Source organism: Hipposideros armiger, unplaced genomic scaffold (genome assembly GCF_001890085.2).
Source record: "Hipposideros armiger isolate ML-2016 unplaced genomic scaffold, ASM189008v1 scaffold_371, whole genome shotgun sequence".
Lineage (NCBI taxonomy): Eukaryota > Metazoa > Chordata > Mammalia > Chiroptera > Hipposideridae > Hipposideros > Hipposideros armiger.
Window position 1 is genome coordinate 876,773 of NW_017731721.1, and position 15,184 is coordinate 891,956.

The following is a 15,184-nucleotide window of genomic DNA, read 5'->3' on the forward strand; positions in this document are numbered from 1 at the left end:
CCCCCCACCCACACACACCCCTCCCTTCTGCTTTTGCCTCTGTCCTGCATTGAGAGAGCCTCAGACAGGATCCTGTGGACACCACAGCTTGTGCTCACACCTTTTGCTGCAAAAAGCTCCCCCACGGCTACCCCTCAGTCCTAGGGATGCCCGCACCATCAGCAAGGTCTCCCTGGGGAGGACAGATCCAAGGAAGAAGCTGGTACATGCCTAGGCAGCAAGCTGGACAGGGAATTCCAGGGTCCCTGGTATTCAGAATAATGCTTTAAGGGGTAAGTGGTCTTTGGATGGGCACATCCCCTTGGACTTCTCACCCCGTGGGGAGGGACGCAGCTGCAGGAGGGCCAGAGATATGAAGAAGCCTCTTGAAAGAGATGAAAATGGCTGCCTCCCACAAGGGAGAGATGATGGATGCAGGGCTCTGCTGTTTTTAATAAATCTTATACAATTATTTGACTCTTTAAAATAGGTGTCTATGTATTCTAAGAAATACGTCATTGTAAAAAGAAAAACTTTAAACCTCTAAACCACTTCTGCTATGCCTAGAGGTCTCAATAATGAAGTTTGACAACCACAGGCCTTCATGAGGCTAGCTAGGTACTGTGATGAAAACCACAATGAAGTTTGTCTCTACTGTGGCCCCCAAGAATGAATCCCTCTCCCTTTCCTCCCATCTGTGACCTTTAATTTAGGACTTCTACTTTGTATTGGGTTTTTTTCCCCCTACCTCTCCCAGTCTAGACTCTAAGCTCCTTGCAAGCAGAGACCCGGCTCGGAGTTCTTTGTATTTCCAGAACCTCGTACAGTACCCAGCACAGAGTAAAGGATCAGCTAAGTGTTGATGGATAAAGGAAAAAGGAATCATCTTTACCCAGGCTTTGGAGGGAAAGTGTTTGATCCTTTCTGCATCTGTATGCTTGGAGCCCTGTCAGTTACTAGCCCTGAGCTTCAGCATATTCATTAAATTGCTTTGAGTTATAAATCCCTTACCTGTACAACATAGTATTTATCTCACATCTTTAATTTCTATGAAAGATTGGGTCCCTGCTCCAAATCTCAAAAATAAGTTAACTTCAGAGTCATGTGAGAAGCACACGTACGTCCCACGGGAGCAGGGATTTCGGGGATCTGTTTTTTTTTTTTTCCCAATTGCTGTATGCCCAGTATCTGGAACAGTTCCTGGCACATAACAGGTGCTCAACAAATAATTGTTGGATGAATGAATGAATTAAAAAGCTCTAAAAATAACTATACATCGAATAAAAGCACGTTTTGTTAAGTGCAAAGATACCCCTATACTCGAATATTTCAGTCCAGCCTTTGGTCGTGGGAGCGAGCGCGCGGGATCCAGCCACTCAGAGAGCTGTGAGGGGCGGACGCTTCAGCCGAGCCGCGAAGGCCGGGAAGCTGCTGGCAGAGGTCTGGAGGCGGCCCGTGGGAAGGGCGGGAAGACAGGAGAGTTGCAGGCGCGCGAAGAGCCGGCCTGTGAAGCACAATCCGGCTGCTTTGTGCGGCCGGGCGTCTGCCGCTGGGCCGTCAGTCAGAGCCCTGAGTAGGTGCACCCCGCCTCCCAGTGGGCGGGCCCTGGATCCGGCGGCGCAGGGGCGGGGCCTGGCTCTCCGCGCCGGGGGCGGGGCCGAACCCGGGTGCTCCGGGCCGGTGTGGGCCCGGCTGGTCGACGGGAACGACCGGAGCCCCGGCCACCAAGGGGTGCGACCCCCCACTGGCCCCGCCTTCCCGGCTGCGGCCGGCCAATCAGAGCCGCTTTTACTGGCGGGTGGGCCGAGCCGGCCCAGCTGCTCCGAGGCTCTGGCATGGTAACGTCCCCGCGCGGGGGTGGAGGGGCCCGGGGCGGTCCCACAGCGCCCCCCGCGGCTCAGACCGGGGCCGGGGGTGCGGAGAGTTCGCGGGGGGTACCCGGCACCCCGGGAGAGGGCGAGGAGCATGAGGCATGATGGAGGATGGCGGGGTAGGGGGGAGGGGGGTGTTGAAGGGAACGAGAGTTGCGGGACTGGGTGAGGAGGAGAAAGGGAAGAAGTGAAGGGTGGGTTTGTGGAGAAAGGCGGGGAAAGAAGAGAGGGTGTAGGAGATGTGGGAATCACGGGACTAGGGGAGAGCTGGGGTCACAGTTTCTCCTCCTGGGATATTTGGCGTGCGACATGCCACTCCCCGAGTGCTTGTTCCCTTTGGAAACCATGGATGCCCTTTAAGACCTCTCGGAAACCCCCTCCTTCATTTCCTCCGCATTGTCTCCTGAGGTGAGGTGGGGGCACTGTCTCCTGAGGAGAGAGAGGCTTCCGGCCCTCACCCAGTGCTGGATAGTCCAAGAAATGGGAGAGCACAGGTTCCTTTGGTCCCAACCCTGGCTCTGCGGTCCTCAAACTGTGTAACAACTTTGTGTGACCTTGGGCAAGTCACTACCTGTCTCGGCCTCAGATTTCCCATCGATTATTTAAAAAAAAAAGAATGCATAAGAATGATGAAGGGCCCAGATCTCTTCCAGCTCTAAAATGGAGTGGTTCTTGAGAGAGTTCAGGAGAATGGGTTCTAGAACGCGGGGAAGCAAAAAAAAAAAAAAGGTGGAAGGTGGAAGGGAGACCTTAAGCTGGGGCTGCAGAAAATCCCCAGGGATGTGGGGGGATGGTAGGCACAAAGGCTGCAAGGCTAGGACAGGCTAGCCAGGGCCTCTGGAGTCCTGTTGGAGGGATGGAAGAACTCTTTAAGTAGAGGAGGAGGAGATTGAAACCTAGCAATAAACATGAAGACCAGAAGTAACATTCTGTTCTTCAGAGGGATAGTAAGACCCGCAGGTTCAGAGAGAAGCAACAGAAGATATTTTCTAGTAAGACAGTACCTTTGGGGAGCAGGAGGAATAATAAGGCTGGTATAGGAGAGTGGGGCTAGGATGGTCTTGAAAACAGGGAGTGGGGGTTGGTGCTGTTTGGGGTAGCTGAGGAAGGGCAGCAGTTGGATAGGCCACAGAATAATCAGCTGGTCTCAGCCTCCATGATACTTTTTGGCGATGACTACCTCTTTCTGAGAGATGTGCCTCACTGCCTTCATTTAGCAACACAAATCTCTTCAGGGAGTGAGTCAGGTCAACTTGGGGATGACCTCGCTGTCAGGATTTCAGGATTGTGTGAGGATTGGGGTGAAAAGAAAACAGGAATGAGTTTGAGTGTAAGAAATACCTGTGGCACCATCATCCTTACTGGAAGGAAGCTTTGTGGAGTATTTGAAAGTACAGGCTTTGGGGTCAGACTACTTGGATTCCAAACCTGCCTCTGCCATTTAATCTCTTAGAACCTTGGTCAAGTTACTTAATTTCTTTGAACCTCAGTTTGTTTATAAAATGGGGATAATAACCTCTAAGATGGTCGTGAGGATTAAATGAGCATCATGGTATCTGGCTCATAATATGCACTCAATAAATATTAGCTATTAGCTGTTATTCACTCTTTCCATTCTCTTCCTTCTGTTTCTCCTTTCTTGTCCTTTTTTCCTTTTGTCCTTTCTTCTGAATCTTCAATTCTGAGATGCCCCTTAGATGTGGAGGCTGAAAAGAATTGATTGCATCTTGGGGGACCTTCCACTGGCCCACACATGAAGATCAGATGATCAGTTGTCTCTTCATCTTCTATCCCATCCCACAAATGCGTTTTTGTTCCAGGGAAGACATAAGATATCCTCGTTTTTCAGCCCCCTTTCCTGTATCCCTCTCACACAGGCCACTTCTTGAGATTCTCACCCGGAAGTGTAATAAGATCCAAAGTTGTACAGGCACTACAGCAAGTGAAATAGGGGAAGGCGTGTTTCAGGAAAGAAAGTGTACACATTGCACAGGGGATGCTCAGGGAAGGGAGGGCTTTGGAAGTTCCGTAGAAAGTTATGTTCATTCCATTGTTCTGTCCTGTGTCCAAACCATACCAGTGTCTAGATCAGCGGTTCTCAGCCTGTGGGTTGCGACCCCTTTGGGGATCGAATGATCCTTTCACAGGGGTCGCCTAAGACTATCGGAAAACAAAAAGATATTTACATTACGATTCATAACAGCAAAATTACAGTTATAGAGTAGCAACGAAAATAATTTTATGGTTGGGGGTCACCACAACATGAGGAACTGTATTAAGGGGTCGCGGCATTAGGAAGGTTGAGAACCGCTGGTCTAGATCCTTGCCAGTGGTTTCCATTCCAAGTTAAAGATAGTCATACACACTTAGTTTTTTATATTTAGGTTTTCCTAAGCCAGTATTTGATTCCAGTTCCTTTTTCCCCAACTACACAGATCTCTGCCAAGCTGCCTCTCTGTCTCATCACAGTCTACCCAGAGAATTTGTACAAAGGTACCTGGGCACATGTGCACACATTTGCCTATTTTAGGATATTCCAGTATGCAAAAATCTAACAAGGTTAAGGACGAGTCTGCATTTTATGGCAGCACTTTGTGTGCAGGGCCCTGACTAGACACTTAGTCACTAGCTTAAAAGAAAACTCAGTCCCTGAATGTTGGGAAATCCCCACCCAAGTAAGGAGACAGGCAGTCCCACGTGAAACACGCAGCAAAACTCACAGAGCAGCGGGTCACTTGGTGCAAAGTAGTATAGCATTTATCCTGAGGGAATACAGGTAGGAGTGTGTATCTGTGGAGGATGGTCATAAAGGTAACCTGAAGGAGGTGAATATTGGATTATTGTAAACAAAGTGAAAGGCAAAGTAGAATAAAAAACACGTGGAGTAATCAGTGCAAAGAGGAGGAGGGAAGCCATTGAGTCAGAAGGAGCCAAGAAGAGTTGTGGCATGGGCCTTGTTGAAAGGCTTTGAATTTTGAATGTTAGATGAGAAATTCTATAGGGTGGGCAATAGGGAGCCACCACTGGTTCCTACATAAGGAAATGTTGGATCCTTGCTGGTTTAACTGCATGGGTTTCAGGGTATAGGCTGTAGTGAAAAAAACAGACCTTCCTATGGCAAGGACGGTGCTTTAAAGGGAGTAGGGCTGGAGGGCAGATTAGATCCAGTCCTGGCACGTCCCTAACCAGCGGTAGGACCTTGTACCCATTATTCCCCCTTAGTTTTCTCATCTGAAAAAAGGGGGCTACATCGGATGCTTGCCAGGGTCCCCACCAGCTCTGACATCCTGTGTTCCCTGAATAACTACTAGGCCTTACCAGTGGCTTTGTTTTGTGGGGCCTGTCAAGACCATTCAGTATTAAGTCAACAAATATCTGTTAACACCTACTGTGTGTCAGTAGCAGGTAGTTAGGAAAATATAGTGGGGATAGGATATTGGAGTGAGCAAAAACAAAGTCCCTGCCCCTTAGAGTTTTCAGCCTAGTGGAGGCAACAGTTATTTCATTGGTTCTAAGACTCACAATTTAACATTTCTGAAGTCAAGATGTATCTTAAAAATCAATGGAGTATCATAATCTAATTGGCAGCATTTGTTTTTATTTGTGCCACGTAATAGTACAATAGTACAGAATTGTACAAATAACTAAAATTCCAATGGACAGCTGCTGAAGGGCAAGGTACATGGTGTACAAGCATGTAAAGGAGGGCACTAGCTGGTCCACTGGGTTGGGAGGGGGGCTTTCCTTAGGAAATGATGACCGAATGATGTGAAGGATATGTAGGTGAGGTGTGGGTTTGCAGGAAGATTACCCCAGGCAAAGGTGGATGCCTGAGGTGGAGAACAGAGAAGGTGAGTGCGGCTGGAGCACAGACCCAGGAGCTCACCATGGGTGAGGCTGGCAAGCAGTTGGGGAGCAAACCTCCCACAGCCTCCCAGGCCCTGGACAGGGGTTTTGGTCTTTACCCTAAGAACAGTGGGAAAGCCATTGAAGAATTTTAAGCAGGGAAGTAACATGGTCTCTGGTGCATTTTGGTGAGCTTTTTATGACTGCAGTTTGGAGTGAATGTGGAGAGACCAGTTGAAGGGGTGGGTGGGCGTGGAGGAGAAAATAGGAGTAGATGGATTCAAGAAATCTTTAGGAGGTAAAATTAGCAGGACTCTGATGTATTGACAAGGAAGAGGGCGGTTGTGGAGAGTGACTCATGTTTTTGTCTTGGACAACTATATGGGTGGTGCACCATTTTCTGACATGGGCAACCCTGGAGCCTGGTAGGACCCAGAGACACTTACGTAGCATCTGGGAGGTTAGAGAGGATCTTAAGGCAGCTTGAGGTGAGAAAGTGTGGCACAGAGAATTGGATTTCTTCCTATATTGTTTAGTTTCTGACTTCCCATGCTGAGGAAAGTTGCGGGGGGCAGGAGCAGGCCTGATACAAGGCTAGAGGAGTTGAACACTGAGAAAAGGTGATTTGTCTTATCACCTTCTCTCCTTAGGACAAGAGGGGTGGGAAGCACAGATATTGCTGAAGGCAGAGATTAGAAAGCATTTTTAAATGATGAGCCTTCTCAACATAAGGATAATTGAGGAAGGGAAAGAAATCAGGCAGCAGTGAGGTGGCTCCTCCTCAGCCAGCTGCCACCTTTCCCTGGACCTCTTCCCCACCATCGCTCACCTTTCAAGCAAAGAGGAGGAAGGGCAGCGCCTTTTAGCTGTATCTCCACACCTCAGTTCACTTAAAAAATTTTTTTGAATGGGTAACATAGTCATATGAGCACATATTCAAAAGTTACAAAAGGACGTATTAGTGAGACGTCTCCATTCCACCTCAGTTCCCCTTCCACCGACTTCTTGTGTATCATCTTTTGTCTACGATTTTTATACAAGTGATAAAACTTTGCAGCACTTTGCTTTTTTTCCTACTTGTTAATTTATCTTTGAGATTGTTTCATTATCAAGACAGTGAGCTTCTTTATTCTTTTTTAGGACTGCACAGTGTTCCACTTTATGTTTGCGTATAATTTCATAGTTCCTTAATGATAGATATTTAGACTAATTCTAATCTTGTTTTTACAAATGCTGAAATTGAAGCCTTGTACAGACATCAGTTTGGCCATGTGGAGCTTTATCTACACGGTAAATTTTTTAAATTAGAAGTTTCTATATAAAGAGTATTTGTACCTTCATCATTCATTCATTCATTCATTCATTCATTCATTCATTCATTCAATACTTATTGAGTACCCATGATGTGCCAGATACTATGGCAGGTGCCAGGAATCCAGCTTTCAACAAGCTAGATAAGATCCCTATTCTCATGGAATGTTATTACACTCAGTTAAGGGGAAACGTAATTATAAAGTATGCATGAGGAAACTAAAAAGGGAATCAGATAGAGAATATATTGGATGGATCTGTTTTAAGTAAAGTCAGCAAGGCTTCTTAGAGCAAGCGATATTTAAGCTGAGAACTAAAGGATGGGATGTGGATAGCATCCCCTTAGGTGCAGGACGTGGAGGCCTAGGCTGTTCAAAGCTTCACCCACAGAGAGAGGAGTTCAGGATCTGGAGGGGTGGAGGAGTAGAGCTAAAGAGTTGAGCGAGGTGATTGGAAGTGGGAAATGTCAGGCCAGTTAAGGGAGGGGGCTGGTAGTAAAGAGAGTAGAGTTAGGGAGACTAGTATTTATGAAGGACTAGTGATTGTGTTTAGAGGGCTTTGGTATTGAATCTCTCAGTACCTGAGTAAATTCAGGTGGGGGAACAAGATACTTTGGGAATGAGAGGCCTCTGTTTAACTGGTTTGAGGGAGGCACAGCCTTGCCCACAAGCAGGAGAGTGGATGAATAGCATTGGGCAGAGCCAGATCTGTGCTTGTAGTCAAGTCTCCATCTTTTCTGTGGCTTTGGCAAAATGGAAAATTCTAAAATAAAGTTGACATCGAAGGGGCTCGGCCTGCTGGCTCTGGGCTGGTGGAAGAGAAGAGCAGCCCTACCCAGGGCTCAGAGCTGGGAGTGAGCAGGAAATTGGGCTTGGAGACCCTTCTTCAGAAGTTTGTGCTCCTTTTTCATCCTCACCCCTCTGCGTACCTTTTGCAAAAGCCCATCTCTTTGCCCATTCTGGGTCCTATGACTTTTCTCTCCCTCAACAGTCGGTTCCCGATTCTGGTCCCCGGCCCCCAGCAGCGCCTGCCCCCTTTCCACCGGGGCCCCCCATGATGCCACCACCCTTCGTAAGTTTTGTGTCTTTCCCTGGGCTTGGCTTTTCCAGCCTGTACCCCCAACTCTCTAGTCCCTAGCCCTGCTGCACGGTTTTTGTGTAAAAAATCCCTTCTGCTGCCCTTGGAAGAGGGATGGTTTTGCTGGAGTATTGGGGTAGGAGATGCTGGTGTTCAGCTCTCCATCCATAAATTTAACAGTTCCCTGTTTGTCTTTTTGTCCTTGGGACACACTGGGGCTGGGGTAGAAGTGGAAGTGGAAGGGAATAGACCCCAATAGTTGTAAGGGCAGGGTGGGACTGTCTTTCTCTTTCACTACTCCTTATCTATATTCTTTAAATATGCCACACAAGTCAGGCTGGACTAGCAGCTGGTTATCAAGTTGGAGAAAAAGGGATGGGAGGCAGGGGACTGGGATTGGGTACCTCGACCCCTGCCTTCTGGCCCTGCATCAGAGAGGCCTCTTTGGGGAGTTGCTGAAGATGTGGAGCCTTCCAGCCCTAGTCTGGTGGTGGTTACACTTCCCTTTTCCCTCTTCCTTCTCTACCTATCAAGAAGCTGTGTGCTTTGCCTGTTAGACCAGAGGACCCCCCCGCACACAAACCTGTTATCAGTCCTTCTCAGTGGTGAGGAAGGAGGCAGTTTCATGCTTTGTGCTTCTCAAACTAAAGCCTTGGCATTGCCTCAGAGCTAAGCTGGAAGGTTCGGGTGGGAGACAAGTGGATGTTTCCTACCAGGTCCAAGGCTGTGTCTTCTTGGCTCAGTATCTCTTTTTTTCCTCATTTCCAGATGCCCCCTCCAGGAATTCCACCACCCTTTCCTCCGATGGGTCTACCTCCCATGAGTCAGAGACCACCGGCCATCCCCCCCATGCCACCTGGCATCATGCCCCCAATGCTTCCACCAATGGGGGCACCACCACCACTCACACAGGTAATCCTCTCCCCTGCACCAGGGCCTCAGAACACCCTGTCAGTTTAGCTGGGGGTGGAGATGAGAGTAGGCACCTGGACTTCAGAAACTGGAGCGGGGAGGGAAGGAGCTTCGGGCCAGGCCCATGTGGATTGTCAGCCGAATGATGGAGAAAATGCTCAGGCTAGGCTGAGAGCCCAGAATCCCTCAGGGGATTGCCTGAGAAGGTGTCCATGTGAGGCTCATGGCCCCAGCGGAATCCTTCAGGACCCTGCTCAGCCTGTGCTGCCCCCACCCACCTCAGTAACTGGTTTTTGTCTTTGTATCCGTAGATACCAGGAATGGTACCTCCCATGATGCCAGGAATGCTGATGCCAGCGGTGCCTGTCACCGCAGCGGTAAGCACTGGGGCCGGCAGGAAGCAGGCTCTGCCCTGCAGCACTCTGGATCTGACTTGGAGTTCAGGGCTGTGGCCTCCATTCTTTGCTTCTTCTCATCGGATGCACCCTGGTCCCTGGCAGCACTCTCCACACTTGAACTCTCCTCTCCAGCCATGTACTCAGCTCTTCATGTTTCCCACTCATCCCCAAAGGCATACACGTTCTCTCCTGTCACTCACCTCTGTGCCCATCTCCCTTAAGGAACACACTCATGCCAGACACTGCTTACCCTCACGGAGCTAGCACTGTGGACACTTAAATACAGTCCCCTCTTCACATCTGTGTCTCTGGAGGAAACAGCACCTGGGGCTCTCACTGTACCTTCTTGTGCCGATGCTCGGTATAGTAGAGTCTGGTTAGGATGTAGAATTTGACATCCACTGTGGAAGGAATGGGCCTCTGAGGTTGACTCAACAAAATACTCTCGCTTGAGGAAAATGAAGAAAGGAGCTGCTGTGTGATTCCCCTTGGGATCTTAGAGTCATGGCCCTGAAGGGTGGGGGAAGCTTGTTAGGGAGCAGAGATCCCTGGGAGCAGGACACATGGATTCTGGCCTGGCCTGCTTCTCCATCCCCCATGGCCTGGGTCCTGGGGGCCACTGGGCTTGGCCCCAACCCTTCCCCCTCCTCTTTCTTCGGCAGACGGCTCCGGGTGCGGACACCGCCAGCTGTGAGTCTTCTGGGGGTCTGTTCCCCCCAGGCTCGGAGGTTGGGGGGTACAGGGGAGAGGGGACTAGAGCCCACCCTGGATCATGCCTGTTGGGATGCCAGGGGGCCTGGGATTTTGATGGGACCAGGGGATATGTATTGGGGATGGAGTAAGGGAGGAATAGGTGGGGATAAGACGGGGATTGGAGCAAGGACTTAGTACCTTTCCTTTGGCTTCTTTTCTAGCTGCTGTGGCTGCGACAGGCCCTCCGGTGAGTTCTTCCAGCTCAGGGGTCTCTGGGTAGAAAGGCTGAAAGTGGGGGGCTAATGGTTCAGTCTTTGGGGTGAGGAGAAGAACCTTTGGGAAGGGGGCCTTGACCAGCATTCTGTGCCCCCCCCCCCAGAGGGCCCTATGGAGTGAGCATGTGGCCCCTGATGGGCGCATCTACTACTACAATGCTGACGACAAGCAGTCCGTGTGGGAGAAGCCCAGCGTGCTCAAGTCCAAGGCGGAGGTCCTGAGCGGGGCTTTCTGGCCCTTCCTTTCAGCTGCCCTGACCCTTCCAAGTGTTTGGTCTCCCCTGAGTCTCTAACCATACACATTATGGTTTCTCTGATCCCAAGATCCCTGACCACCCTAACCTCCCTAGGATCTCAGGAAGTCCACCTTTCCCCATGTTGAGCCAGGCCAGGTGGTAGCTAAAAACTCCTGTGTCCCCTATACCCTGGGTCCCCTTAGTTCCCCTGTGGTTGGAGGGCATCCCCAGCCAACTGATGTCTCCTGACCCATTCTCTTGCAGTTGCTTCTGTCCCAGTGTCCCTGGAAAGAGTATAAGTCAGACACAGGCAAACCATACTACTATAACAACCAGAGTAAGGAGTCCCGCTGGACCCGGCCCAAGGACCTGGATGACCTGGAGGGTGAGAAAGGTGGGCTCGGGCAGGGCCTCTGGGAGGTGGCTCTTGCTAACTTGTGACCATGTTACCTTTTCCCATTGCAGCTCTAGTCAAACAAGAGGCTGTAGGGTGAGTGACTTGCTCGCCTATCCATCTGTACCTGGGGCCACCCGAGGGGTGGGAGTGGTCTCTCCTTTTGATCCCTGCTCCGTGGGAGGAAAAGCCAGCTCTCAGTCTCCTTGTGGAGTGGTCTGCTCTGGCCCCAGTCCTTCTCAGGCTAGAGGGACCTTCCTGCCCCTGACCACCTCCATCCCTGCTCTACTTCTGGACACTGCCCTTCGGCTCACCTGCAGGAAACCGCAGCAGCAGCAGCCACAGACACTACAGCCGCAGCCTCCTCAGCCACAGCCTGACCCCCCACCTGCGCCTCCTGGCCCCACCCCAGTGCCCATGGGCCTCCTAGAACCCGAGCCAGGTGGGAGTGAAGATTGTGATGTGTCAGATGCTGCCCAGCCCCTGGAGCAGGGGTTCCTGCAGCAGCCAGAGGAGGGCCCCAGCAGGTGAGGGCCGCCCGCAGCATTCTGGATGCTGGCCTGTCAGGCTCCCATCCTGGTTCAACCCTTGACTTCTGCTAGGCCTCTCAGGAAGGGTATGGAGGTGTGGGCATGACCTCTGAAGGGCAGAAAAGGGCTGCCCTGGAGAGTGAGGGGTGGGGGTGGTTTGCTGGTGATCATGCAGAGCACTGAAACCCATGGGGACTGGGGGATGCTATTTCTGAGTCCCCTTTGCCTCCCAGTTCTGCTGGACAGCATCAGCCACTACAGCAGGAGGAAGAGGAATCAAAGCCAGAACCGGAGAGGTCTGGCCTCAGTTGGAGCAACCGTGAGAAGGCAAAGCAGGCCTTTAAGGAGCTGCTGAGGGACAAGGTGCTGGGGGGCTCCCAGGGTAGGCCTAGAGGGGGCTGGAGGGGGCCAGGCCCCGTGACCCTTACCTGCTCCATTTCAGGCTGTCCCCTCCAACGCCTCATGGGAACAGGCCATGAAGATGGTGGTCACCGACCCCCGTTACAGGTAGGCCTGGGTAGAGGGAGCCAGGCCCTCCAGACCCTGTTCACGAGAGCGGCTGGGCCAGGGACTCCCTGAGAAACCCTAGTTCAACACTTAGGCCCCAAGGGGCCCGAGTCAGGAGAGTGATAGACAGGTGAGGGCTTGAAGGGAAAAGAAGCTATGGAGGGCTTCCAGGAGGAAGGAGAGGTATCAGACATGAAACATTCAATAAATGCTTGTTGAATTGAATTGATTTGAATTGAGTTAATTGGGGAAAGGGGGCAGGATAGGGCAGAGCCCTGACTGAAGCTTGAGTACCCCAAAGCACAAGGGCCGAGTATTAGCAGTGTCCTGGAGCCCATCTCTGCCCCTCACTACCTCTCCCCGCTCCCACCTCCCAGAGACCTGTCTTTCCTCCTTGTGCCCTGGAGCCCCTGCAGCCTGCTGTACCCCTCATGCATGGACCCCTCACTCAGTGCTGTGGAGACCCGTCCCCAGTGTGCCATGATGCTGCTTTGTGGGCTCTGTAGGGTGATTCAGGCTGACTCCTCTTCCCCCCCTCCCCCCAACTCCCACCCCAGTGCCTTGCCCAAACTGAGTGAGAAAAAGCAGGCATTCAATGCCTACAAGGCGCAGCGGGAGAAGGAGGAGAAAGAAGAGGCCCGGCTGAGGGCCAAGGAGGCAAAGCAGACCTTGCAGCACTTCCTGGAGCAGCACGAACGCATGACCTCCACCACCCGCTACCGGTCAGGGACCTGGGCTGGGGTGGGCCGGGGAACCCTGAGAACACACGGGCCCAGGGTCTCTGTCCTCTGCCTGCCTACCCACAGTCCATATGCTTCACAGGCGGGCAGAACAGACCTTTGGGGAGCTGGAGGTCTGGGCTGTGGTCCCCGAGAGGGATCGAAAAGAGGTTTATGATGATGTCCTCTTCTTCCTGGCCAAGAAGGAGAAGGTAATAGTCACTGGGCTGGATTCGTCAGCCCCAGTCTCAGACTTCGTGTTTTTTGCTTCCTTACAGACCCCGGCCATTCATTTCCCCGATGTCCCAGGGCCCCAGCTCCTTACTTGGAAGCTGGTGTGGCACTTGCACATCTGTATCTCTGCTCTGGGCCTACAACCCTGGGCTTGGGAGGGCAGGAAGGAGTCTCTGAGGGGTTGGTCTGTAACCCGTGCTCCCTCCCCTTGCTGGGGACATGAAAGCCTTGCACCTAACCCTCCTGGGTTTCCCAGCTGCCTTCCTTTCCCCAAATCCTCTGCCCAGGTCCACTTGGGCACTATGGGCCTGCCCTGCCTCACCCCGATCCTGTGGCTCCCCAGGAACAGGCCAAGCAGCTCCGGCGCCGCAACATCCAGGCCCTGAAGAGTATCCTGGATGGGATGAGTAGCGTCAACTTCCAAACCACATGGTCCCAGGCCCAGCAGTACCTCATGGATAACCCCAGCTTTGCTCAGGACCATCAGCTTCAGAGTAAGCCCAGGGCGCCACTCCCACCTGTCTCCTCTTCCCCTTCCTCACTCATGGGCCCCCAGGGCCAGCCTCACACAGCTCCCCTGCGCTTCCTGCGCCCCCCCACACCCCCACCCCCGCCCCGGACATCCAGGGTTTTCTGTACCTCTCTGGACTCTGGAGATGCCTGAATGCTCAGGACACTGACCCCCTGGGGTCCACTGTTGGCCTGGAGATTGTGTGTCCTCAGGGAAGTGCTGTGGCATGGGAATCGGAAGACCTGCAGATGATTTTTATAGCTGATGTGAATATTGTCTTCAATTGTCATGGCGCCATTGGCATTAACTGGCCACACATGTTAACAATATGTGGCTGTTGGCCTGTGATGACTAGCTATATCAGAAATTCACCTTCTAAAGTTGCATCAAAGCCTGATTGATTCTCAGTTCCATAAACCATGAAACCCCAGGGTCCCAAGAGAACTGATTTTATAAACATTACAAGAGCTAAATTCTTGCTAATTTTTTCTCATGCAATTAATTAGTGATCCCTCCACAAGAACCACCATTCCAGTAGCCTGGGCCACAGAGCCCTCTGTCCACCTTGCCCCTTCATCCTGGCTGTCCCCGACACCAACAGGGACAGCATACTTGAAGCAGTGGGGGTGCTGGGGAGTGAGCAGGTGTCCCGCTGGTGTGGTGCCCGCTGAGTCTCCTCCCTGCCGTTAGACATGGACAAGGAAGATGCACTGATCTGCTTCGAAGAGCACATCCGAGCTTTGGAGAGGGAGGAAGAGGAGGAGCGGGAGCGGGCCCGGCTTCGGGAGCGGCGCCAGCAACGCAAGAACCGGGAGGCCTTCCAGGTGTCTTGGCCGCCCCTGGACCAGAGCCTCCTCACCTGTACCCTGCCTTCTCTGCCAGGCCCACTGTTTTGTCTGTGCCCAGCCCTGTCCCAGCTCCACAAGGCCTCGTAGTGCCTGAAGTCTGCCCCTGCTGTGTCCCCTCAACTCAGCCCTGCTCCTCTAGGGAGACGAGATGTGTGCACCCCCCAGAAATTGCCAGCAGAGAGTACCGTAAAGGCGCAGGCTGGCAGCTGGGCAAAGTTTATTTCTCTTTGATGGGGAGCCAGACAGGCATAGCTTTTTCCCAGCTGGGAGGTGGCAGTGGTGGTGGTGGTAGGGAGGGTTACTTAGCTGTAACACGTGGGGACGTTGACACCAAGTCATGGGAAGATTGTGCTGCAGGCAAGTTTCCGTTGCTTTGCCTCCCAGTCTGGCTCGCTCTCATGTTGTAGTCTGTCCCCCTGTGTATTTACATTCTTTCCTTTCGCATTGCTTTCTTGCTTCCCCATCTGTATCTCTTCATCTCTGTCTCCCTGGCCTGCATTTTCTCAATCTGGATTGTCCCTGCCCCTCCTGCCATCCCTCTTTTCCTCCCCAGCCTTTGGCTCTGCCTCCCTCCCTGTCTCACTCTCTCTATAACCCGTCTCTCCCTGCTCAGACCTTCCTGGATGAGCTGCACGAGACAGGGCAGCTGCACTCTATGTCCACCTGGATGGAGCTGTACCCAGCGGTCAGCACTGATGTCCGCTTTGCCAACATGCTGGGCCAGCCGGGTAAGGCAGCCGGGCTCCCCTTCTCTGGCCTGGCTTCCTGCCCGGCACCCCCACTCCCGGGTCCTGTCCTCGACCCCACCCCCAGGCCTTGGGAAGCTGCCGCCCGCCAGGCCCC

General features: G+C 52.2%; 1 protein-coding gene across 5 annotated transcripts in view; it reads left to right on the top strand.

Moving 5' to 3' along the window:
• Positions 1-1,638: 1,638 nt before the first annotated feature.
• Positions 1,639-15,184, top strand: part of PRPF40B (pre-mRNA processing factor 40B) — a 20,509-nt gene continuing 6,963 nt past the window's right edge. Inside the window, exons 1-17 of one of the 5 annotated variants that reach the window (XM_019662237.1) lie at positions 1,639-1,817; positions 7,998-8,078; positions 8,853-8,996; positions 9,308-9,373; positions 10,057-10,084; positions 10,309-10,334; positions 10,467-10,577; positions 10,863-10,983; positions 11,064-11,088; positions 11,313-11,519; positions 11,756-11,885; positions 11,965-12,029; positions 12,587-12,751; positions 12,852-12,960; positions 13,326-13,476; positions 14,184-14,317; positions 14,955-15,069. In XM_019662237.1, the coding sequence (XP_019517782.1) occupies positions 1,815-1,817; positions 7,998-8,078; positions 8,853-8,996; positions 9,308-9,373; positions 10,057-10,084; positions 10,309-10,334; positions 10,467-10,577; positions 10,863-10,983; positions 11,064-11,088; positions 11,313-11,519; positions 11,756-11,885; positions 11,965-12,029; positions 12,587-12,751; positions 12,852-12,960; positions 13,326-13,476; positions 14,184-14,317; positions 14,955-15,069 (1,681 nt within the window). In that variant the 5' untranslated portion in view covers positions 1,639-1,814. Of the gene's footprint in view, positions 1,818-6,967; positions 6,987-7,997; positions 8,079-8,852; positions 8,997-9,307; positions 9,374-10,056; positions 10,085-10,308; positions 10,335-10,466; positions 10,578-10,862; positions 10,984-11,063; positions 11,089-11,312; positions 11,520-11,755; positions 11,886-11,964; positions 12,030-12,586; positions 12,752-12,851; positions 12,961-13,325; positions 13,477-14,183; positions 14,318-14,954; positions 15,070-15,184 lie in introns of those variants that run through there. The other 4 variants (XM_019662240.1, XM_019662238.1, XM_019662241.1 and 1 more) reach the window with 4 other exon arrangements.